This window comes from Camellia sinensis, chromosome 1 (genome assembly GCF_055761805.1).
Source record: "Camellia sinensis isolate YWXY chromosome 1, ASM5576180v1, whole genome shotgun sequence".
NCBI lineage: Eukaryota > Viridiplantae > Streptophyta > Magnoliopsida > Ericales > Theaceae > Camellia > Camellia sinensis.
In genome coordinates, this window is record NC_138961.1 from 65,696,483 (window position 1) to 65,721,761 (window position 25,279).

The 25,279-nt window shown below is 34.4% G+C and overlaps 1 protein-coding gene across 1 annotated transcript in view; it reads left to right on the forward strand.

The window, feature by feature from the left end:
- Window positions 1–2,184: 2,184 nt before the first annotated feature.
- LOC114307304 (ARM repeat superfamily protein) overlaps window positions 2,185–25,279 on the forward strand; it is a 32,221-nt gene continuing 9,126 nt past the window's right edge. The window contains exons 1-33 of the mRNA XM_082878949.1: window positions 2,185–2,546; window positions 2,642–2,855; window positions 3,646–3,741; window positions 3,834–3,951; window positions 4,044–4,217; window positions 4,925–5,095; window positions 7,602–7,657; window positions 7,840–7,929; window positions 8,017–8,165; window positions 8,347–8,429; window positions 8,529–8,657; window positions 8,850–8,924; window positions 10,812–10,980; window positions 13,224–13,363; window positions 13,470–13,562; window positions 17,016–17,196; window positions 17,856–17,953; window positions 18,095–18,259; window positions 18,387–18,543; window positions 19,207–19,340; window positions 19,745–19,820; window positions 19,917–20,079; window positions 20,466–20,541; window positions 20,707–20,880; window positions 20,977–21,045; window positions 21,158–21,262; window positions 22,865–22,954; window positions 23,464–23,663; window positions 23,819–24,029; window positions 24,124–24,306; window positions 24,460–24,555; window positions 24,685–24,752; window positions 24,826–25,177. Of these exons, the coding sequence (XP_082735075.1) occupies window positions 2,387–2,546; window positions 2,642–2,855; window positions 3,646–3,741; window positions 3,834–3,951; window positions 4,044–4,217; window positions 4,925–5,095; window positions 7,602–7,657; window positions 7,840–7,929; window positions 8,017–8,165; window positions 8,347–8,429; window positions 8,529–8,657; window positions 8,850–8,924; window positions 10,812–10,980; window positions 13,224–13,363; window positions 13,470–13,562; window positions 17,016–17,196; window positions 17,856–17,953; window positions 18,095–18,259; window positions 18,387–18,543; window positions 19,207–19,340; window positions 19,745–19,820; window positions 19,917–20,079; window positions 20,466–20,541; window positions 20,707–20,880; window positions 20,977–21,045; window positions 21,158–21,262; window positions 22,865–22,954; window positions 23,464–23,663; window positions 23,819–24,029; window positions 24,124–24,306; window positions 24,460–24,555; window positions 24,685–24,752; window positions 24,826–25,177 (4,515 nt within the window). The 5' untranslated portion in view covers window positions 2,185–2,386. The remainder of the gene's footprint in view (window positions 2,547–2,641; window positions 2,856–3,645; window positions 3,742–3,833; window positions 3,952–4,043; window positions 4,218–4,924; window positions 5,096–7,601; window positions 7,658–7,839; window positions 7,930–8,016; window positions 8,166–8,346; window positions 8,430–8,528; window positions 8,658–8,849; window positions 8,925–10,811; window positions 10,981–13,223; window positions 13,364–13,469; window positions 13,563–17,015; window positions 17,197–17,855; window positions 17,954–18,094; window positions 18,260–18,386; window positions 18,544–19,206; window positions 19,341–19,744; window positions 19,821–19,916; window positions 20,080–20,465; window positions 20,542–20,706; window positions 20,881–20,976; window positions 21,046–21,157; window positions 21,263–22,864; window positions 22,955–23,463; window positions 23,664–23,818; window positions 24,030–24,123; window positions 24,307–24,459; window positions 24,556–24,684; window positions 24,753–24,825; window positions 25,178–25,279) is intronic.

Consider the following 25,279-nt stretch of genomic DNA (forward strand, 5'->3'; position numbering starts at 1 on the left):
TAATGTTGGTTCTATTTTTTGCATTGGAATGCAGTAAAAAAAAATTAGAATTATTTATTTATTTATTTATAATTAAACTCAGCAGGGTTAATTTTGAAAGCTTTTTCATGTTGCTTATATTTTTTGCATTGGCATATAGTAAAAAAAAAAAAAAAATCACTAATTTCATAAACATAATTTCATTGATTTCAAACATACATCAAAGTACATAATGTACCTTACAAATTCATTTCATACTGAACATTAACACGGTGCTAATGAAACACACAACCAAAACCACCATAGATGCCTTCATCATCATGTTGAGTGCTTCAATCTTCATTTCCAACTTCATGAGTCTTCCATTAAAGTGCACACATTCCTCAATTCTTGGCTTCTCTTCATCAATCTCATCTCTTCCATAGGTGGGAGCAAATCCAACTGGGTTGCACCAAGCCCATAAATCACAACCCTCCAAACCCGCATTTTCACACACATAATACAACCTACCTTTCGAAGGCTTTTCGGACTCTACGATTCTAATGGTTGTTTTTTTCCTACAATGACATTTCTTGCTGGTAAACCTCAACATTTGTCCTTCTCCACCGCCCATGCTTGAAGAGGACATTTTTGTTGGGTAGAGTTGCTTACAACTCAATATACAGAGGAAAGAGAGAGTATACAAAACAATCTTCTTGGATAAGCTTTTATTTATAACTCTATGGGCATTTTGGTCTTTTAATTATGAGGGAACATCATCAGTTCATGCCAAATTGCACATTACTCGAGTGTATTGCACGACCTGTTAGATTAGATAGAAATGCTAACTATGCACATCAATTCATTAACCACAGGGGGGTTATGTGGTGATATTCAAATGTCAGGGGGTAATTTGCACCCGGTCCAAACCATAGGGGGTAAAGTGAAGTTAGCCTTGAAAAAATTAATGTTGGAATTAATTTGTGTCCCATCTAAGATGAATTTCTGACTTCGTTACTGCGCGTAATGCTTTGTGACTATCAGTATTGTGGCAAGTTTGTGGTGGTGAACGACTTAGGGGTTGCGAATGATAGAGGTTGTAATAAAGTGCTAACAATATTGAGAGGTGATAGAGTAACGGGGGTTAGCGGTTGTGTAGAACTAATATGGGGGTTGTGAAGGTGCAATGGTGGTTAAGACGGTTGTGGTGGTGATGGCGGTTGAAGGTAGGAAGCGAGCTACATAGAAGAGATGATTGTGGTTGGTGGTGATGATGGTAATGGAAGGTGTGTAAGGGATCTCCAATGGTACATTAATTTTTTTCACCAAATTTGAGTAAAAGTTTTTTTTGATATCAAGTGCTCAAATAGAGGGTTTTGTAATGTCATCAAATCACTGGTTGACCAGGTGGACGACCGGTCAGTGTAAATTTTCACAAATTTTTGCCTTGAGGTGGTCATCTGGTGATAAAAATCCAACGGTAATGAACAGTGATTTGATGAAAGACACATTGGTCCTCAGTTTGATGAAAGAAAAGTGAAATCCTGAATTTGATACGTATTTGATAAAACCGTTGGAGTAAGAAAATAAATTATTTTTCATCCAATTTAAATTTGATAACAGTTTTGAGTAACTATTGGAGATGGTCTAAATAAAGAGGTTGATTGTTGAATTTTGTCAAAAATTGATAATTTGTCCAAATGACACAATTGTAATAAAAAAATTTAGAAAAATCATAAAAACTCTCAAATTTTTTAATTTGTTAATTTAAACCGCACCTTTTTTTAATTTAAACCGTCTGTCTATTTTTGTTAAATAAAATTAATTATTATTATTTTTATTTTTTAAAAAGTACTTCTATTAGCATCTCAATTAATATTGTAGACCTTATATTTATTTGATATTTTTTTATTATAATAATAATCTCAGAATGATTAAAAATAACATAAATTATTTTAAAACATTCTATCTCACAATTAGTTTCACTCACTACATCATAACATAAGGTTTATACTTCCGTCCACCGCCATGGAGACACTTGAAAACTCTCAAAATCTACAGATTCTGAAAACCTTCACACGTCTAAATCGACCTGGACCATTTTCGCCAAAAAATTTACGAGAATGATGGGTAAAATGAGGAGTTGGTGTGCAAATAGAAATAGTGAAATGACCAAATTACCCAAAAGGCGTTCAATCAGAAACGTAAGAAGGAAACCCTAAAACCCCCGCCATCATTTGAAGTCGGTTTTACGCGAACGCCCCCTCCTTTTACAACAAAACGCAGCCGTATTTTCTTCCTTCCCTCGCAGACTCCACTCTCCATCGACAGTTCGAGAGGTTTAGGGTTTTAGCCAAATCCCCAATACTCCTCCCTGCTCTCGTCACTCGCAAAACCCTAGTTCTCCTCAACCACTCGAGCTCCAACAATGGCGACCTCCATCGCCTCCCAATTGCTGGCCATCAAGTCTCTGATAAAAACCGATTCAGAGCCACAGAAGCGTCCCTTCACTCGTCCTTCAATTCTCTTCGACTCCAAAGAAGCCGCCGACATCGACCTCGAGACAATCCTCAGTATCTCTCTCTCAGGTACCCCTGATTTCGCCTCATTTCACTGCCTGTGTGGTTCCTCAGGAACTCTAAAAGTTATGATGATATTTTGTTGTTTGTGATTTGAATTTCAGGTTTGGAGGTTCTCATTAGCATGGATGAGAGGTTTAGGGATCACAAGAATGACTTGTTTAGTCATAAGAGTAGAGAGTTGGATAGAGAATTGGTGGGCATTGAGGAAAATAACCGAATCAATTCATCTATTAGTTCCTACTTGCGGTTACTATCGGGATTTTTTCAACTTCCTTCTGCATTAAAGACGCTTGAGTACTTGATACGTAGATACAAGTAACCATTATTTCTCACCATTGTTTTTCGTCTAATTAGAACCTCTCCAATCCGTACTTTTTTGGCGTGAAAATTTGGTTATAAGTTTGATTTTGCATCGAACACTCCAATCATTGTTCTCTTTTTTAATCAATTTTTTTTGAAAAATTCCAAACTTATCTTACAACCCTGTTTTAACTTGGGGGATAAACGAACTAAACAAGCCGAACATTTAAATGTTCAAACTTGGTTTGAAATTTTAACGAGTTTTAAATTTGTTGAAGCTTGGTTTGTTAAACTTTTGAGCCGATCAAATGAGCTTTTGTTTAGCCGAGTATGAGTAGATTGGTATTTTTATATAGTTTTAGGCTTTTCGAACCGAGTCGAATGAGCAATTGATTGTTCAAGCTTGGTTTGAAAACTTTAACAACTCCCAAATGTGTTCAAGATCGGAACTGAGCTGGGGAGAGTTTTTAACGAGCTGAACACGAGTCGAGCTTGAGCTGTTTGATTCACTTATCACCCCTAGTTTTAACCATTTTTGATGAAAGAAACCATGTCCAATTCTTTCTTTTGTTAAAATTTTCTCAAATTTGAGCAAAAGTATGAAAATTGGTGAAAAATGTATCTCTTTGATTGGAGCTCACCTGTAGCTCTTTATTCATTAAATTTGGATTTGATGAAAGAATTGGTGAAGGATTGAAGATGCTCTTATACAAGTAACCACAACAATTCAATTGGTGTTATATGATATATGCACCCATGGATGCTTGAATAAGTACGTTTATGTGTGTATTGGTGGAATTTGTAGGATTCATATATACAACACAGAGGACCTGATTCTATGTGCTTTGCCTTATCATGACACACATATTTTTGTTCGAATTGTTCAATTACTTGACACAGGGTAAGAAAGTTTATCATTTCATGAGTTGTGTTTAGACTGGTACAATATTATTTTGTCACTATTTATTTCATTCTTAAATATTTGTATTGTAGAAATAGTAAGTGGAAATTTCTTGATGGTGTTAAAGCATCGGGTGCACCACTACCTAGGAAGGTTATAGTTCAACAATGCATTTCTGATATGGGGGTTTTGGAGGTTTTATGCAACTATGTAAGTTGTTCTGCATCCAGTGATTGGTTGACTGCTAGTGCTTATTGTCATACCCATATTGCACATATTTATTTATTTATTTGTTTTGGTAGGCATCACCTACAAAGAAGATTCAACCTTCAAGACCCGTGATTAGCTTCTGCACAGCAGTTGTTGTTGAGGTTTTGGGTTCTCTTACACCTCTTGACAGTGATGTTGTGAAGAGAGTCCTTCCATATGTAGTCTCCGGATTGCAGCCTGGTGCCAAAGGTGGTTCAGATCACAAGGTAAGGTTAAAAGAATTATTATCCAGGACGCATTGGAGTGTTTTGATTTTTTCTCTTCTTTTTCTACTACTACTACTACTACTGCTACACTACTATTATGTCTGTTCCCATGGTATCTTGTGAGCAACAATCACCTGTAGAACTTTCATTTTGGTTGTGCATTGTGAACTTGGAAGCTATATTGTATTTTATTTATTTTTAATAAAAAAATTAACTTACGAGTTTAGAGGTGATTGTTAGCTTGCTGAATAAGCTCACATATATACTTGTGTTTGTTGTGTAAATGGCATATACAACTGAAAAAAGCCAAAAGTTAGGGCTGTCTTTGAGGTTAGATGTATTCCAAGGTGCATGCTTGTGTATTTTTGCATGACTGTATATTTAGCTAAACCTGTTCCATGTGTAGATCATGGAGACTTAAGTTAATGATTTTTTAATCATAATCTTGGCCACTAATTGAGTGTAAAGACTTGTGATCCTTGTCATCTATCACTTGTTATTAGTATGTTTGGATTTATTTGCCTTATTAGATTTGTACTCCCCTAAGTGAACCATATTCCGCTTACTTTTTATTTGAGTATGAATTTTCTAACAATATGAGCCCAACTGCAATGAAACATTGTCTTCTCTCATTGAAACTGGGAGCTCTACTTGCAATGATTTTTCGTTTCTAACTGCCTGCAGTCTTTATCATTTTGTATGTGTAGGCTGGTGCTTTGATGATTGTGGGTTTACTAGCAAATAGGGTAGCATTGTCTCCTAAACTTGTCAAGAGCTTGATTCGGTCAATTGCTGAGATAGCTCGAGAGGATGCTAGAGAATCTACTGATTTGCAGTGGTTTCGTATATCGTTTATGGCCTTAATCAATCTAGTTCAGGTAATGTAATTGTAATTAGGAATTGGTCTCCTATTTTTTTAGCTTTAAAACTCAGTCAATTAATTTTTTTTTTCTTGTCTTCCTTTTTTGTTGTGTCATGAAAATTGAGCTTTATTGCTAACCTTGTTTTAGTAGACTTTCGTATTTGTTGCTCCTACTGTGAATTTAAACATTTTTTTCCCCTCTTATTCTTGGGGTTCATCTTCTTATAAGCATATATGCAGTTCAAGAAGTTGCAGCGAAAGCGGAAGTGGAGTCAAAATTACGCCTTGTGTGATTAAATGTTATTATTATGCCACTAAATCTTTGTGTGGAGCCCAAGATAGCTTTTTTTTTTGGTTTGGTGTGCAACACAAGGCAAGATACTCACAATAGATAACTTGATTCAGCGAAGGAAATTATAGTTAATTTGTTTGTGCAAGACAGATGGGTAGCTGATAGCCCATTTTCTTGCTTTGCTTGATAACTTGGGATTTTTGGACGTTAGTGCTTTCTTGGTTTGGGGTGCATTGAGCTCACCCTCCAGGGGTGATGTTGTTGCTTCATTGTTGGCGAGGGACTAAGATAGGCATAAGGTGAAAGAAGATTTGGTTGTTGATTCCATTATGTTTGATGTTTGTCATTTGGAAGGAAAGGAATTGCGACACTATGAGCGTCATTGAGAGTCCTTTGAATAAACTTAAAATTCCTCTCTAGATTGATTTTGAGACTTCATAGATCTTTTTGATACACATGGTCGTGTATAGGGACACTTTGTATGCTTACTTTTTTTTGTACATGGGTGGCATTCCCTTAATGCCTCGTTCTTTTTATATATAGGGTAAATTACATTGACACCCCCTGAGGTTTCTGTTTAATATAGATCCTCCCTCATGTTTGAAAAATTACACTTACCCCCCTGTCAGATTAAAATAGTATATTTGCCCCTTAAACTTTATACATATAAAATAATGTTGATATTTTGTTCATGTCATTTCAAGGGAAACAACAATCTTCTTTAGTTTAACTCACAAAAAATTGAATTTTTTTTATTTTTCGTGTTTTTTTATTTTTACTGATTTTTTAAAAATATTTTAAGCAATTTTTTTTATTTTTATTTTTTAGATACACCTAATCTGGATATACTTAAGAAATATAGGGTGTGTTTGGTTTGTGTTTTAAGATAAATTTTTCAAAAAAAAAAAAATTTGAGGAGAGAGTTTAGAATTTTTTTTGGTTTGTTTGGTTGTATATTTTGAAAATAATTTTGGAGTTTGGGAGTTTGTGATGATTTGATATTTTGTTGTAATTGAGTAGATGTGTGTGAGAGCGCTTAAGTAAAAAATTTAAGCACCCCCTGACCAGCTTTTGAGATAAGCTGAGAAATAGCTTGATTTAAGCTATAAGCTGGTTAACTTAAACGGCACCAAACACAATATTTTAGCTTAAATTAAGCTAAAAGCTGAAATAAGCAGCTTATAAGCTCTACCAAACAGGCCCAATAAATGATTGAGAAGGAGAGAGGAGAGAGAAAAAATGATTGATTGATGTGTAATAAAGAGAGTAGTAATTTTGAAATTTTTTTGAAAAAAATTGTAACCAAACATGTTTTTGAAATGTTTCAAAACACAAATCAAACACACCCATAATATTTTGGGTTTTTTTCTTAATTCACCAAATACAAAAAAAAAAATATATAAAAATTCTGTAATACTGTAATAAATGTTAATGACGGTGTTTGGTAATATTATAATAAATGTGGGTGAATAGATGAGAAAGAAAAATGATGGTGGAAATAAAAATGAAAAATTCTATTCATATATAAAAATTTATATACGAAATATCTTCAAAATGTTGTGATAGTGATGTTGTAAATATAAATTATGTTTATGGTGTGTTTTGTTTTAAAGTGAAAGGTCACAATTAAGCTATATCATTGTGTTTGAAAATTTTATATAAAATTTATGTTTGTATATTATCACTCAATAAGAATATGTTCAGGTAGAATGTAATGATGGAAAGTTGTAGAATGTAGTCATGATGATAGAAAAAAGAAATGTAGGAAAAAGGACAAAATGGTCATTTAAAAAATTTTAGGGTATGACATCGGCAATTCAGGGGCAATTTTTGATGAGATTACAAATCTCAGGGAGGGAAATGTAATTTTTCAAATGTGGGGGGTTTCTGTATTAAACAGAAACCTCAGAGGGTGTTAGTGTAATTTACCCTTATATATAATACTTATTTGCTTATTAAAAAAAAACTTCCCTCTATACCTAGCTGTTATGCCGTATGTGTCATATGCTCTCCCTCCTTTGCTTTTAGGTGCTACAGGGGTGTAGAGTTTGATTGTAGCTGATTATGTAGTTAAAAGGTTTATAAATTGTGGCATTTATTAGGTTTAAGAGTGGTTGACACAGGCTATTTTTTTATATTTATAGTTTTTTCTATAATTTTATAAATGCAGCAGGGAAAACAATTTACTACAGTTCACACCCTCACTTTCATTTGGAATTTTTTTGCGTAGTTGCAATCTGTTGAAATGTTCCCCAAGAAGGCTGTGGATATCCTAAAAGAAATCAGGTAATTCTCATGCTTGAATTGCAAGCGCTCAATTTAAAACTTATTGGTGATACTTTATGTTTAATTCTAGTTAAAAGGTCCTATGGAGCATTATAATTGATTTTATAGGGATCTTATTGGTGATACTTTATGTTTAATTCTAGTTAAAAGGTCCTTATGGAGCATTATAATTGATTTTATAGGGATCTTTCGGGGATTCTTGCTGGAATGACCAAGGAGTTCAATATCGATAAATTTTTGGCTGTTTTTTTGGATTCTTTCCTTGAGTACAGGTGTGGGCATTGGTTTACAGTTCCCCCTTTATGATTGTGTCATTTTCTTCTCATTGCACTGTCAAACTAATTATCTTTTGTTTGCAGCTCTTCTGATGAACTGTGCCATTTTACTTTATTAGCAATTATAGAGACAGTTTCTGTAAAACACTTTGTTGATCGTATAGTGTCCAAGCTACTTTATTCTTGCATGAGGTTATCGCAGAGGAAGAATGAGTTGATATCATCTGAATCAGGTCTATTTGGTTCATGGAGTGTTATTTGTTGTTTGTATTCTACAGATTTGTTCAGTGACTGGAACACATATTTATGTTTATGCTGAATCTGTCCATCTTTTGGATGCTCCTTTTGCACTGTTATCTTTGGCTCTTCACTTTACCCCCCCTTCTCTTAGTGTGATTCTGGTATAATTGTCAGGAAGCTGGGCCAAGCAAATTTTAGTTTCTATCAATAAGAGTTACCCTGCTGAATTTCTTGGAGCAGTTCACAAATTTCTGGAGGTGTGTTGATTACTTGCATGGCTTCTCTCTCTCTCTCTCTCTCTCTCTCTCTCTCTCTCTTCATATAATGTTATCTATCTGCTTTTTCTGTTCCTGTAGGACGCTAAAGTGCAATCCAAGAATGAAGATTCAATATATGAGATTCTGTGCAGGACATTAGATGGGAACCTGGATTTGTCAGTTGAGGTCTCCGATTCAAAAATTTGGTTTGCGCTGGAACATCCAAAGGTATTAAATGTAGGTTTGAACAATTGAATTTTGTGACATGATACTGAGAGGCACTATGATTTGTTTGTCTATTTGTCGTTTTGGTTTCACAAACTTTACCTTGTGTATCATTTTACTTTGATCATATGTTCCATTCATGCCCATTTGAGCTATGATTAGGTCCTCATGATTTTATTTTTGAAATGTGTGTAGGCTGAGGTTCGGCGTTCTACACTTTCAGGGTTGAATGCATTTGGCATTCTAAAGGATGAGGCTGATGGTTCAAAGGTGATATTTTGATTTCCTCTTCGGTGTGTTGTAGTGAACAATGTCTCATGATGGGGACACAGACACGGCGGGAACAAACCAATAAAATATGTTTTCATATATTTTTATTTGCTATCTAGATTAATATTTCGTCCACAAACAATCAATATTATCTAAAATTAACTCTATTTCTATATATTTAAAAAAAAGCACTTTTAAATTAACACTTACAATTTATATATATTTTTTATAGATGATTTATTGATGGGAATTAAGGCTTGGTTTGATCTAGTAAGTATTTAAATTTAAGAAAAAAAAAAAAAAATATTCAACATTCAACATTCATTAAAAGCACTAAAGAAAATGGGGGAAAAGACAACTTGACACGTTTCTAGTGTGTCCCCGGCTTGTCCCTTGAAAATAAATTAATTAAATATGGGAACACGTCATGTGGCATGTCCCATATGTGTTCCGCCATATCCACATGTCCCCGCCGTGTCCATGTGTCCAATGCAGATACGGCATTTGTTTTGAAGTGTCGGTGCTTCATAGAGTATCAGTAACTCAGCAAGGCAAGTTACAAGTTCATAGCAACATTTGCTTCAGTAGTCAATTATTCATGTTTCGGTGCTTTGGTTCTGAGTTGTATGTGGCCTGTACCTTGCTCATGTTGTGTAAGAAGTTCCAGGGAGAAGATTGTGTACATAGGCCATTAATTTTGCTGTGGAAAAAGTTTTTGGTCAAATGGAAGACGCATTTGACCCTTTTTGTTTGGAGTTCTCTAGCATTGGTTAGGATTGCCGCTACTGTTTCCCCGAACAGATGTTACCATGGAATTGGAATGCCGCTTCTTTTTTTCTTTTCTTTTTTTTTTTTGATTTTCTATAAAATGTGCATGAAGTTGGTTTCGGCTATTGTAGTTCTTCGTTGGTAATAAGTTGGTCACAAATATCTGCATTTGATGGTTAAAATTTGAAACCTAGAGGTTGTCTTGGATATGAGCTTGCTTTGAAGAACCTATATGTTTATTAATAAAGTGACTGAAGGCTGGTTTTTAACAAATAATCATCCATATATAACAGACCCACAGTATGGGCATGAGACAATGACATGCAGTAAATTGTTTAAACTAGAGCTGCAACTTGGGTGGGTTCGGTTTGGTTGATGGTCTGTCCAAGCTCAACTCAAAAGTATAGAGAGATTTTCATGAGCGACCTTTGGCCCAAATTGGCATTGGGCTGTTCTTAACCAATGTACTGCCCCTCTTGAAAATAAAAGAACAAATATCTCAAGCATATATAAACATGGAACAAAATGAGAAAATTAGTTTGAATTATGTGATCCAAACAGTAGAGTTGTTTGGATATGCTAATATGTGGTTGTTTGCCATCGCCAGTGTGGTGTTTATAATTGTCTGCAGATAGCTATATGGACTTCTAGAACTGTTTGTAGGCTTCTTGTGGATACTAGTTATGACAGTATCTCTTCTTTTTTGCCCTTATATCAATTAGTTTGCCCTGAAGGATCATAAAATACCAGACTGGGCTATGTTGCTTAAATTGACCATAGTGCCTTGAACTTCTAGACTGATGACTACGTAGCTGCAGTGGTGACCTGGGCAAGAGTTGCCTAGATAGTTTGGTGAGAAGTTAACAAGAGAGAATTATAAATTTTTTAAGTGGCATGCCCACATGCATCAGTTTCTTATCTGTGTGATTAGGTGTTGCCAATTTTCTTTTAGTGCATAAATGGTCCACTGTGTGATCTTTTTGAGAACAAAAATGATTTTAGCATTATTCGAACAAAATATTAAGATTTACAATACACTTGGATCTAAGTTATTTACTCCAATTACCCTAATTAATTTTCTTCTTGCATCTCTAATGCTGTACCCCTCCTATTGTCCAGAGATTTGTAACTATGCAAGATGCAATATTGCGCCGGCTTCATGATGATGATCTTACAGTGGTTCAGGCAGCTTTAACTCTAAATAGATTGAATGATATTGTATGTCCTTCGGCTCTTCTTGATGCACTTGAGAATGTGCTTCAGAGATGTGTTGACATTTTAATGTCCAGTGAGTTTCTTCTAATTTATATATTTGCTTGAACCGTCTATTTTTCTGTTTGTCTTTATTTATCCTTTTTGTAACCATGGTTGACTGAACACAAATATTCAAATATGTTATTTAGCTAAATCGAAGAATGGCATATTGAATACAATTTGTGTGAAGAAAAGTTTGAGATGGAACCAATTGTGACAAGAGGTGCATGTGATGAGGCTGTGATAGAAAAAAATGATTGTTGTGCAGAATGGGCAAAATGCCTAAAACAAGGTTACGAGGGAAAGGAATCATGACAGTCCCAAACAACTGGGATTGATAATATGGTGTGTGCTATGAGAGAGAAAGGGATTTGGGGAATTTTTTTTTTTTTTGGGGGGGGGTGGTGGTGGAGATTTTTGTGCTATTGCATCTTCACTTCTGGGGCAACTTAGACTCGTATGTTAAACTTTGATTTTCATTTGAAGTTTAGTAGTATATTATGATGTTGTGCTGTTTTGAAATTTTAGGCTCCGTTTGGTGGAGTTTTCAAAATCTAGTTCCACACTCACTTTTGAGTGTGGTGTTTGTTTAGGGTTTTCAAATCATAATTCTACACTCATTTCTCAAAACTCAATTCAAAACATAATCATTACTTTTCAAAACTCATAACCAAACACATAATTCAAAACTCTTTTCAAAACTCCATTCAAATCAATATTTTAAAAATATTTTAATTTTGTTAAGATTTTAAATATTTTAATATTTAAATATGTTACAATTTTTTTAATTTTTTGAATATTTTTAAATATTACGATTTTAATTTTTTAAATTTTAAAATATTTTATAAAAATAAATTCAAACTCTATTTTATAAAAATATTTTTAAATATTTTAATTTTTTTGTTATGTATTTGGTTAATGTGAAAGTAATGTGTTTTGTTATGAGTTATAACAATTTGAATTAAGTTTTGAAAACTCTTTTCAAAACTCATAACCAAACAAATTTTCTTACTTCACATGTCAAATCAAATTTTCAAAACTCAATTCTACACTCAATTCCACACTCAATTCAACACTTTATTCAAAAACCATAACCAAACAAATTTTCTACACTCAAATCATAATTCTAAAACACACAAACTCAAAATACAACTCATATTCTCAAATCATAGTTACAAAGCTCTACCAAACGGAGCCTTAGACTTGTTATAATTGGAATTGAAAAAATTCTCATACTGAAGTTCAATGCTTTTCAGTTAATGCCTGCTTGGACATATTGTATGAGGTTGTTTTGATACTCTTCTACTCTCTCTTTTCAAATCTATACATCGAAAGCTTTGAAATCTTTTCTCAATCATATGTTTTACTATCATTTCTTTTGTTGCGTCAATTGATGTTTAACCACTTTGCTATTTAGGCCATGTCGCTATACTTGCAATTTAAAAAAAAAAGAAGACAATTTCGAATGTCAAACAATGCCAGCAATCATTTACAATTCTCAGGAGACTACAAAAGAATAATTTTAAATTTGAATCATTAATATAAAAACTAGAAAATTTCTGACAGACTTGATTTTTCTCCTTGAAATTGGGTATCTTGAAGAATATCATTTTAAATGAATTTCGTATTTGTCGATGTCTTGTGCTGTTAGTGAGACTGACCTTAGTTAAAAAAATACCGAGTCAAGTCATTTGTAATTTCTTCATTATGAAATGCTCATGCAGATTGTATCAGTTCATGAAGTTATATCAAGAAGTTTAAATTGTCTACTTACTGAATTCAGGAAGATAAAATGTACACAACTACACTGGATGTAACTTGCATAATCATCTTATTTGATGTTGATCTTCTGAGATCTGAAGGCTTTTGTTTGGAGCTGAAAAATCTAACAGACTAGAACTGAAAGAACGGAAATCAATGAGTTATTTGTGAAAGTTTTATTTATTCAATGTCTAGAATTGGGCTGGTATAACAAAAAGTCATTTGCTTGCATGAAGCTTTTGAGGGGCTTGGCTTACTTGGACTTTTACTCAACAGAAAATAAGAACTTTGATTTTTGGCTCATCGGGATAGAGATAAGCAAGATGAAATCAGAGAGTGAATAACAAGATACATGAGTGCTGAATAACAGGAGAGAATTTATATGAGTGTTGTTGCATTGGTTTGTCAATGTATTGAACATGACAGTATATTTACTTAATTGGTGTGGATAGTTTCCAAACTAGGCACACTACGGACTTATATGCAGCTCTCTCTCATTCAGTACTTGTGTTGCAGGTGCTTCAGATGACACATCTCTAGCTGGTGATGTTGCTGTTTTATGTCTGGAAAGTGCTATTTCAGACTTCCAAGATAAGAAAGAATTTGCTAAGCAACTTGCAACAATGATGTTTCCCTTACTGCTAATCACACAGAAGGTTCCTTGATCTTTAAGAGTTTCATGCATGAATTCAATTCATTAATAAACTTTTAAGTTGTCGTCATTTCCTTGTTGATTTGGAAATTTTCTATTACCAAATGCAGACTCAGAGATTAAATTTAAAGGCTTTAGAATCAGCAAAGAAAGTAAAGTGGCCTTTGTACCAGAATATCATCATTGCCTCCAGCCTAGAGAAGGTAAATAAATAATCTTAAAGCTTCCGTGTGACCTTTTTTTTAGGCGAAAGAAACAACTGAATAAGAATGACAGCTTGAGATGTGGAGGGGAATTTTGAACGAAGGTTGCATAGAATTTCCAGAGGAATCCTTCTGTCCTTGAACAAAATTTTGTTTATTTTCCATCAAAACAGCCAAAATGCTTGTGTTTCCTTGGAAACCGAAATGAAGCATTAGTGAAATATTTCAATGTTTCTATCAAAATGCGCTGCAACACTTTAAAACACACTCAAAAGACAAGTTGTTTTGACATCTACTAGGAACATCCAGCAATGGTCATTTCAAATTTTATTTATTTAATTTTTTTGTCAGAAGGAAAGATTTGAAAACAAGAAAAAAACTTATTTATTAGAGAATTTGAGAAACTAGAAAGAAGAAGAGGAAAGATACGAAGGGAAAAAAAATATGCATGATTGAGGCACTTATTCTCGATCTTTGTTAACCCAATGTACTTTTTCTTTACAAAAATTGATGCTAGTAATTTATTTTTTCTTAGTCATAATGTTAATAAAGTTCGCGCTTTTTAATATTTTTATATTTGTTCTTAAAATAAAAATTCCCCTTCCCCAATTAGGCCATTAAACCTTCTTTGTTATAAGGTTCTTTTATTCATAGTCCTCAACATATTCAACTATTTAATTACTAAGAATGTATCAACATTTATATGGGGTTTAATTTTTGTTTTGAAATATTTTTTTATGATTCCAATGTCTTTTGTCATTTTCCATATATTTTTGAAATGTTTCCAAAACGTTTCTGTTTCTAAGCTAAATGAAACAACATACCAAAACAAAATTTTGTTCCTTGTCTTGGAAGTCAATTGAGCAGATTCCTTCAAACAATATTTTTAAATTTTGATTCTTTTATGTATACTGCTTCTTTGGAAGAGTCATTTTTACATAGATCATGGTCCTGTTTGGCGCATCTTGTTGGAGCTGCTTGTAGCTTTGTAATTATTTATTATTTTGGGAGTTTGTGACAGATTGTTTGGTGCAACTTCTGCTTATACATTATGAGAAAGAAATAACTTAGATAAGTTGAAAAAAGATGCACTAAAGAGGCCCTATAATTGGTCATGGGGAAAATATGTTTTTTTGGTATATTATGTGAGTTGGAGTTTTGAGCTATGGGTGTCGAAAGTTTATATAATTCTGGATCTGGAGCTAAATGGTTTACATAGTTTTGAGTAGGGGTGCAACTTGGATTGGCTCAACCCGAGCAACCTGAACCCAGCCCGAATTGTTTTAGGGATTGGACAAGATATTTTCAAATTCGGTACGGGCTTAGGCAAAAATTTAGAAGCCCGAGTTAAATTTGGGCGAGCTTGGGCAAAGACATCAAACAACCCGAAGCCTGAATTATACATATATAGATGTATAAAAACATTAAATATACATATAAATTATTAGCCATTACATAATATTAAAGTAATTTAGATTATTAAATCATATTGAATATAAATTATATATACAAATAACACAAAATCTTATTTTTTTATTCTCGCTCATAAATTTTAAAGACTACTATAGCGGCATCTCTCTTACATTATATAAATCATCTGTTTTGATGTTATTAATGATTTTCTAAAAAAAATGTAAATAGAGTCAAATTTTAATAGTTTAATAATGTAGTTGCCAAAAAAAAAAAAAAAACTGAAATTCATTTATAATTCGGGTTTAACTTGGGTCGGGTTTGGGCATGCAGTGTCGGGTTAAGATTCGGTCCTAAGCAAGTCTCAGCACAACTTGGGCTGGGCTTAGACAACCTCCCAACCCGCCCGAACTCGCCTAAGTTGCACTCCTAGTTTTGAGTAGGCCCCTTCAGAGATAGAAAACGGCCTAGCTGCTTTATTGAGAGATTTCGGCACCATTGAGAATTCTTTAAATAATTAGTTGCTATTTTAGTGGTTGAAGTGTTGGTTGGCATTGCCTAAGTAACGTCCGCCTCTGCTTGCACGCCTCTCTTCATCCATTGAGTTGGTGGAAGGCTACTTGAACTAGCTTTCAGAGAATCCATTCCTAAAGGAGCCCCACTTTAGAGAGCCTGATTGTATGACTGAGCAAAATTATGAACCTTTGAAAGATTTGTTTTGGCTTGATTTAGACAGTCATGCTTCTGCTACTTTTTTCGATGATAGTGATTTGTGTCTAAGGAGTGCATAATAGTAGTTGCTGGTAAGCCCAAGGGGTTGGCCTAGTGGCAAGGCCTTATGCCTTGGGGGTGTGCTCCCCCCAAGGTTCTGGGATCGAAACCTCTTAGGTACTAACAAATCCTTGGCACCATCGGACTGGGGGAAAACCCTTGAATTAATTGTGGTGCACTTGCAGGAAACTCCTTACTGAGGGCCTGTGCACCCTTGGGGATTAGTCGGGCTTTGATCCGGATAGCCAGGTGCCAATTAAAAAAAAAACAGTGGCTGCTGGTGAAACTAAAGGAATAAGGTTATATCATGCTTGATATGCTGTTACTTAGCTAAAAAAATTATGTTTGATGTACTGATGCTGAACTGGCCCCTTAAGCCTGGGAGGAATTGGGCTCCAGATATTTGGTCCTTGTAACTCAGCCTACTCCCTTGGTTGTGTATACCGGTGTATGCTACTTGTGAAGAAGTAAAAAGTTTGTCTTTTTTTTTTTACTCCTAAAAATAAGGTGTTTTAATTAAATGTCAGTAATCCTTGTGATTATGTTCCCTTTTACCAAATCTTTTGTCACTTGTTTTGTTATTTTTTGTGTACATTCACGGAGTGAATAATCATAGTATTACTGTTTATTTTGATTATCTACATTCTTGTTTAAGGTGTTTCTTTCCCTTGCCTTAAAGGGTAGCCCAAAAGATGGCAGGGCATTACTAGACCAAAGTGGCATGAACTTTGTGAAAAAAAGGTGCTCTCTTTTCTGCCTTTAAGATATTTTCTTCCCAACAGATCCATGTTGTGGATGAAATGGTTGGTTGACTTCATGATCATTATTGGGTTCTCAAAGTGAATGTTAGAGGTACTTAGCAGCTTTTAAGTTTTGGGCCAACAGTTTGCCTAATTAGAGCCTCCCTTTTTTTTCGGAGGTTTTAGTTTCAAATTTGTATATTGTTCATTTACCTTTGCCCAAGTGAACCCTTTTTTATTTGTTGGTTTGGACCTTCATGTTTTATCTCTCTACATGTGAGAGGGTGTTGTGCATCAGGGAGGATGTGAAAATTTGACTATGCGGTTTAGCCTATTCCCCAACAGCTTAAATATTTAGGGCTGCAGGTTGTCATAATCTCTTATTATGTCAATCTTTGTGATATTCTTGCTTGCTTCTTATTTTACCTTAAATGTCCTTGTTTCTTTTGGAATGTAAATCCTTCATGATTCTAAATTCTCATTCATGCTTCTGCTAAATATATTTGAATTTGCTACCTTAAAATTAATGCAGAGATTAGAACATGGACACATATCTTCTATCAATATGGATACTGTAAGAGGGATGGCAGAAACGTTTTCAATGCACCCAGATGAACATGTGACTTGGCTAGTTGAATGCTGCAAGTTTTCAGAGCTGTCAAATACATTTTTCCTCTTGGTTTTGTTGCAGTCATTCATGACCCCTAATATTGGTACACCTCTCTCTCTCTCTCTCTCTCACTCTGTGTGTCTGTGTCTGTGTTGTGTGTGTGTTGGTTAGTGCTGCCTAGTAATAGTTCTGCTTATGTTCAAAGACATTTTCCCATTTGGTTTTGTTGCAGTTATTTATATTGTTTTTGTTTTATCATTAGTTTCTAAGTTATTCTATTCAAACTTGTTATGTGTTTTGTGCGTGTCTAAGTGTTGTAAAGTGTCTGACAAAGGTCGTGTTGGTGTCGGACATGACATGTTACCTTCTTAGAAGTGTCTATGTTTCTTAGACCCTTTCTGTTATTATCTTCCCGTTCTTATGGTCATGTCCCTATCAGTTTTCAATTTCTAAGTTGAATTACAAAGATGTTATGCTTTATGCAGATTGACATGTGGGTCAATTCAGCTTATTGTATTTGTTTTCAATGAGGATGCTTGTATGTGTTAAAGGTTCTTGTGTTTTCTATACTGTTAGTGAAGTGATATATGCGGGAATACTGTGTTTAGCTGCTGACGGGAAATTCATGCTTTTTGCAATTGCTATGCTTTTTTTTGCTTCATCAATTATCTTTTAGCATTTTATCATGCTTATCTATTTCTGTTGCATTTGCATTGAGATTACAAAGTTGCTGATGCTGATTTTTTCTTTTTTCCTTGTCAGACATTGGTCAATTTAATGCATTGTATGATGCTTGCTATCCAGTTCTGAAAACTGAGTGGAATGTGTTAAAGTCAGTGGGAGATGTATCTGCAAAAGAGGTACATGAGTGAAAACCATTGATTGTTTGGTCATGTATCTTTGTACTAGATTTGATATTTTATTATTGGTGTTTGCTACTTATGATTAAATATCTTTTTTGTTGAGTTGCATTTTATCTGACTCTGCTATATAATGTACAGTCCAATGCAGGAATGCTGGATGGGGACTGCAAAGGATTTCTGGATCAGCTGTTTGAGACCAACTTTAAGACTAATTTTAGGCAACTGAATGCTAAGATACTAATATGTGTGTTTTGGAGGTTACTTGGGGGGTTTATTTCAACAATGCCTGCAGATGTCTCATTGGTTGGTGATGCCTGTTATTTATTTGTATATCCGTTTTCTCTTTTCGGGGTAGAAGACTGCCCCATAATTAGTAGCTGGGCTAAGTTTTATCCATCGAATTGCTGAATGTGAGCTTGTTTTCTTCCAGGATGATAATAGGAAGTGGGTATGCACACTTCAGGATCTATTTGTCTTCTTTGCTGCATGTCAGTCAAATAATGTTTTCCAGAAGCATCTTCACTTCCTAGTTACCAAATGCAAGATCTCTCCTGTCCGATTTTTGTCGAAGCTTTTCACTGAAGAAGGTTTTGATCATGGCATCCTCTTTAATTATTTGTTTGGTTTTTTTTCTTTTGTTTTAAGCAACACTTTTGGCAATTGTTAATTTCATATATATGGTAATTAGTTTTTAACAAACATACTTGGTATTCTGTTTTAATCTTTTATTTGAGTGCTAGAAACTAATGAAAGCTTTTAACTTTGTAATTATTTAGGCAAATTTGTTTGCTTTTGTTTTACTGGATATACGGACTAGATAGGAACTGTATTGTGTAGGCTGCATTTGAACCCCTGGTGAAATTTCTGAATGAGGAATCCCAAAGATTATATTGCTTCCATGTCGTGACATGATTAGCCGATCCAAAGAGTGAAATGGGTGGGGCAAAACCTTGTAGTTTTTAGTTTGTGGAACTTACCTAATATTTTTGAAAACAAAAATTGTTGGAAGGTTAACCTTAAAAATTGCATTTCCATAATGGGCATAGTATAACGCATATAATATATATATGTATATCTCTACTTGGGATGTTAATTGCCCTTGTAGTCATTTTCAGTTGATGTCTGTCTAGCAATTCAATTATAAGCTTTCATCAAAACTTTTATGGAAATTCCGTTTCCTGCTTGGCTAGCTGGCATTTTTGATTATATGTAGCATTCATTTTTTCATTATGGCACTTTCCATTTTGCAGGTGTTTCTGTTGCTGTTCAAGTTGAGAGTCTTCATTCTTTTGCTTTTCTTTGTTCTCAGTTAGATGAGAGCTTACATTTTCAACTTGTTGCTGAATTTCCTTCACTTCTAGTTCCGCTGTCTAGTGATAACCAGGTTCCAAAGCAATTTCTTTACTCTATCTGTGATCTTGGCAGTCCTATTGAGATCCTTTGGCCATGTTTGGTTTGTTTTTCAGAAACATGTTTCCGAAGTTTTTTCAAAAACTAAAAATTATGAAATAGTTTTATCCATTTGAAGGACACAAACAAATCTTAAAAATTCAAAAACATTTTTTTAATGTTTATTTTTGTCAAACTAGTTTCTATTTTTTCAAAAAAAAAGAAAAGAAAAGAAAATTGTTTCAGAAACTCATACTGAACATGGCCTTTATGTTTGTAGAATAGCTTCCTATTACTAGTAATTCTCCTTAAGACTTCTGATATTGTTTGTTTAGCATCTTTTGTAATTTGCTTTAGTTGCATTACCTTATAACTGTAGGATTTATTTGATCTTTTCAGGATGTACGGATGGCTGCCATGAACTGCATTGAAGGGTTGTGCACACTATGTGTTAATTTCTCCAGATGGAAAAATGGTATTACCTTTGTAAGAGTAGCCATTTCAGTGTGTCATTTTTATCCTCCATCTGCTTTCAATATAGGGCTTTTGTCTAAATCCTTAAAATTGACAGGGAACAGCACAATCTGGAGTAATTTTCTCGAGGAACTTCTGAGCTTGATGGTTCAACAAAAGAGGCTGATGCTATCAGACAGAAAAGTTCTGCCTTCATTTTTAACATCTTTGCTTGGCTCTTCGTGCCATAGCCTTTTAGTGCCTCAGACAATTGGACAAAGGTTTTCACCTTTTTGTTATACTTAGTTTTCATCATATCATCATCATACTGTCATCTTCTTTCTCATAATAACCATCATTTCATTTTGTCCACTTTGTCGATATCCATAGAATAGGAAGATCATGAAGTCTATAGTTTAAAAAGAGAGTTGCTTCTGTTTCTTTAAGTAGGCCCTATGGGTTGTTGCCTATAATAAAATAAAATATTTCTTGATATCCTCTTCGTCTTAGTCTTTCAATGAGTTTTGTTCTCATTAAAGAACTATTGCAATTTTAGCTGTCCTGAATCACTGCTATTATTATCTGTACTAATTTACAAATTGCTTACTGATGTTAACTTTTTGTGTTATAATTTTCTAAATTACCTTGTTCAACTGTCATTTTTCAGATTCAGTCAGTCTATAAAGAATGACATACTGGTTTTCATTCTAGGATCCGCCCTAAGTCTTTCTGCATATGCAAAGGTTGGTGATTCTGATTTGGATCTACAAAGTGCATGCATTGTATGTCTGTATGCAGAGAAGCTTTGTATTACTCAAGTGATTAAGATTTTGTAACTACTGCCAAGAATTTTAAAAATTTCCATAATAGCATGAACAGAAAGTAACAGATTGAGTTTTCTTTGGCAGCTAGTCATTCTATCATTGCTCAAAGGAATGGGAAGTGGAATTATGCGTGTTAAAGATGTTGAGTCATTGCTGTCTGAACTTTTAGAAAGACGCCATCAGTATCATCTTGGGCATGAAAAAGCACGTCATAAATTGTCTAAGATTGAAGTTGAAATCTTGTGTCTTCTATTGGAGGTGGTTAAAGATGTTCTAAGTAATTTTGTCTGATTAGGTAGTACATTTTGTATCTTATACTTGGGAAATTAACAACATTGCTCTCTCCTGTGCTAGAGCTGTGCAATGCCAACTTCTTCATTTGGTGGATGTGTTTTTGAAGATCATCTATTGGGGGCTCTGCAGGTGTATATCTATGTCTATCCTTTTTTATTTGTTTTCATTTTGCTTTAAGATATCAATGCCATCAATTTCTTCTATTAATGCCGTCTTGTGTTTGCACGTACTTCACATTCAGTTGGGCAGCATGTACTCTGAAGATCCAGCAATTGTACAGCCTTGTGTAACTGTGTTGAGGAATCTCGGTACTTCTTTGTACACTGGTTTGAAAACTGAGAAACAGGTAACCTTTATTCTTTATTTTGATTTGCTAGAATATAATATTTAAGGTAATCAGCATGCTGAACATTTGTTAATGCCAGATTGAAGAGCATGTGTTGGTGCTATGTATTGACTGAATAGTTTGGACATGCAGGACTATCAAATAGATTTCAATGGAACCTTTAGAAGTATAGTTATAAGCTTTATTGTATGTGGAAACTTATTGAAATGATGATTTTTTCATTTACATGTGCAAATATTGGTCTCTGTAGATATTTTTTATTAATGCTATGTTGTAAATTTATCTAGATACTCCCCAATCTATCAACATTGCTTGTGTTGTAGATATCCCTTATATCATTTCACTCTGATGATCTTGTCTGTTGAATCTATCAGCATAGCATATTTTTGCAAGTTTTGATAATTATTGTGATGCCAATGTCGTGTAGTGTTTTTAAGTTGTGAAATGATTTATTCATCGAATTTGATATCGCCCGAATAGCCCGAATTTTTGCCTCTTGGACGATTGGCTTCACTCTCGTCTATTGTGGTCGTCACCCTCGTCTACTGTCATTCGGATGACCGGCTGGTTGACCTACTGGACGACCGGCATGAACAAATTCAAGCAATTCGGGTGACACCAAATTCGGTGGATGTAGCATTGTTGTTTAAAGTTTACATCAGCCTTTCTTTTTTCTTTTAACAAGTGAAAATTTGCATCAATATTTCTGCTTCTGTTTTCAATCTTCCAGGTCTTGACCACTGATAAATGTTGGCATTTGTAATATTGTTTCTAGTTTCAAAAGGATAAGGGGTCTATTAGATGATTTCTTTTCTTCTTTTCTTAATGATATAGATGTTTGCTTTGTTGTCACTTTTTATGTTAATTGTTTGTTTATTTATCGTTGGATACATTTTTGTGACAAATGATTCTTGTAATTATATCATTGTTTGTTCTTGGAGAGAGAGAAAGAAACTAAAACAATTTGTAAAGAAGGAAGCCCTTTCCTCTTCAATAAACCCAATTCAACAATAGTTTTCTCTTCAAAAATATATGGGAATCGTAGTTATGAAAAGGTTGTATCCTAAATCCTATGCTTCCAAATGCATTTTTTTGGGGGTCAGTCTTCCAAATGGAAGATAGTTATTATAATTTCTCTCCTAACACACATTAGATCCATAAGCACTTGAAGCAGAGTTTGTAATTGCTGACGCCTTCAGTTAGACAGAAGATGAAAGCCAAATGATTTTACACCTCATCATGTAGGCATAAATGCTTAACATATTGCGTTACCTCCTAGACTATGTATGAACATGTTAGCATACATAAACACGTAGTATTCTCCAAAGACACCGTGTGCATCTTAACTCTATATAGTATTTGATCCAGTTCGGGCGTGTTGACACTTGTGCCAGCATTTGACTACAATTTTTCAGAGATTTTTTTTTTTTTTGGTTGTTATTGCTGCTGTTATTAGCATTGCATCATGATTTGAATGATTTTATTGCTTTCTACTCTTGAGACTATAAATCCTGGGGTTCCAATTTGTTTTTCTTAAGGTAATGAAAATTGGAAATTGCATCCCATGTTATGTGCTAAATTTCACTATGTTTGCTTTCGCAGGAACAACTTTTTCGAGACCTTGTCTTTCTATTTCGGACCACTAATGGTGATATACAAAATGCCACTAGAGAGGCCTTATTGCGTATAAATGTTTGTTCCTTTCTCTTTTCTCTTTTCTCAATTCATAATTTGTCTTTTTGGTATTATTGAGTTCGACAATATTTCTTTATTCTTTTGTTGGCCCTTAATTGAATATTAGATTCTTTGTCTACCTAAGCTTAATTTGAGTAAAGAAAGTTTCATGAATTGGTTTTGTCTGCACTATATTGACCTAAAGTTTTTCCATTTGGGAATTGAGTGCTAGTCCTAGATCATAGCTTGTTAGGTGACATGTTACATATTATTGAGATCTTATACAAGGGGCTTCTTTACTAGCTTTACATTCTTGACTTCCTCATATTATTTAGTCTCTGTTACATGGTATGTATGTTAGAATGTAGTAAGTTTTCTACATTCAACACAAGGAATGGATGAGGTTTATATTTTAGTTTTCTTGGGTGTTATGCTCTCATTCAAAAGCTTGATTATTTTATACATTGTTTACATTTGTCTTCAATTGAGCTATGAATGGTTTATTGACACCTCTCTGAATTTTGCAGTTCACTTGCTCCACGGTCATCCGGATGCTTGATTTTGTTTTAGAGCAGGAAGTCGGTATGATTGGTTTTGCACAAGGGAAGAAGAAAAAGAAACAAATGACTCATGTGTATCACGGTTTCGAGATTACGGGCAAAAATGCACTTTCTTTCATGAGCTCTCTCCTAGACATTTTGCTACTGAAGAAAGATTTAGAGAATAGGTCTGCTATAATGGTTATATCTGGTCTTGAATTATCTGGATAACTGGTTTACTGAAGTTTTGGTTAATGTTGTATTTACTTACTATGCCATTGTTTAGTCATCTTCAGAAATGTCTACTTACTGGGGCTAAGTATATCAAATCCTTGGTTTGTAGGACTTCCCTTGTAGGGCCCTTATTTAATCTCCTCCGCAAAATGTTTATGGATGACTGGGGACATGATGATGCTGACTTGAATGGGAAATGTATGGAAGCTTCATTGGACATTTCTCAAACTATTTCCAGTATAACATGTTACATTCAACAGACGCTACTGTTGATTCTGGAAGATATTAGTGCTTCACTTTTAATGACCATTCCTCTTGAGGTTGCTTAACTTTTATAGTAAAAGATGTTTTGACTAGACCTCTGTGTTTGTTTTCTGTTAGTTTCTTAACTTTTTGTGACACGTTTAATGGCAGGATGATATAATTAATAACTTTGACTTGAAACTGTTGGTTGAATGTGCCCGTTCTGTAAAGGATGGAACCACTCGCAACCAACTCTTCTCACTGTTGTCTACTATTGCAAAGGTCACTCCAAACAAAGTTTTGGACCACATAATGGATATTTTTACCATTATTGGGGAATCAACTGTCACTCAGGTCTGTTCGTATTTTTTGTGGCCTTTGTTATTGTAATGTACTGCTCTGTTTTTGTGCAAACATCAGAACTGTTCGATTGTTGAATTTTTAAACTTGACATGTTGTAGCCATATACATATGAATACTTTGGTTAATGTATATGTTTGTTTGTAGTGGGACAGCCATTCACAACGAGTGTTTGAAGACCTTGTGTCTGCGATTGTTCCATGTTGGTTATCTAAGAGTGACAGCATAGACACATTGCTTCAGGTGATATGATACTACTGCACTCGTATATATTTATATTGCGCCTTCGTTGCAACTTGCATGCCTTCCCTCCTGCAGTCCTATTGATGGTTTCTTATTTTAGGTTTTGATTGGGTTAAGTTTGTTATTCAGATTTTTGTGAATGTATTGCCTGAAGTTGCTGAGCATAGAAGGTTGTCAATTATCATACATCTTTTGAGGTATAATTGACAAACGTTTCTTTATTCTGTTGAGTTTTTAGTTTTCACTTGGATTGACAAGCTTTCTTTTCAGGACTCTAGGAGAGAGTGGTAGCTTGGGTTCGCTACTGGTTCTCCTTTTCCATTCGTTGGTTTCAAGGAAAAGATTGTCTTGCCCTGATAGTAGTCTACCCTCTTGGGATCACTTAACTTCTCTTACTCGTACGGAATGGGAATTGTTATTTGCAAAGCAAATATTAGACCAATATTCATGCACGATATGGCTTCCTTCCCTTGTTAAGCTGCTTCAGCAAATAGACATTGGTACTTGGGGTGAGGAACTGTTTATGGAACTGCTAGTTGCTATGCAGTTCATTTCAGACAAACTGCAAGATCCTGAAATTGCATTCAAGCTTGATTCTGGTGAAGAATCAGATAACATTCAGGTTTGTATAAATTATATTGAATCTGTTTCATTCCTTGGTGAGTTATGGTCTGCTGATGAATCTGCAGGCCTGAATATAGCATCATCTGGGCCTTGGCCCCCA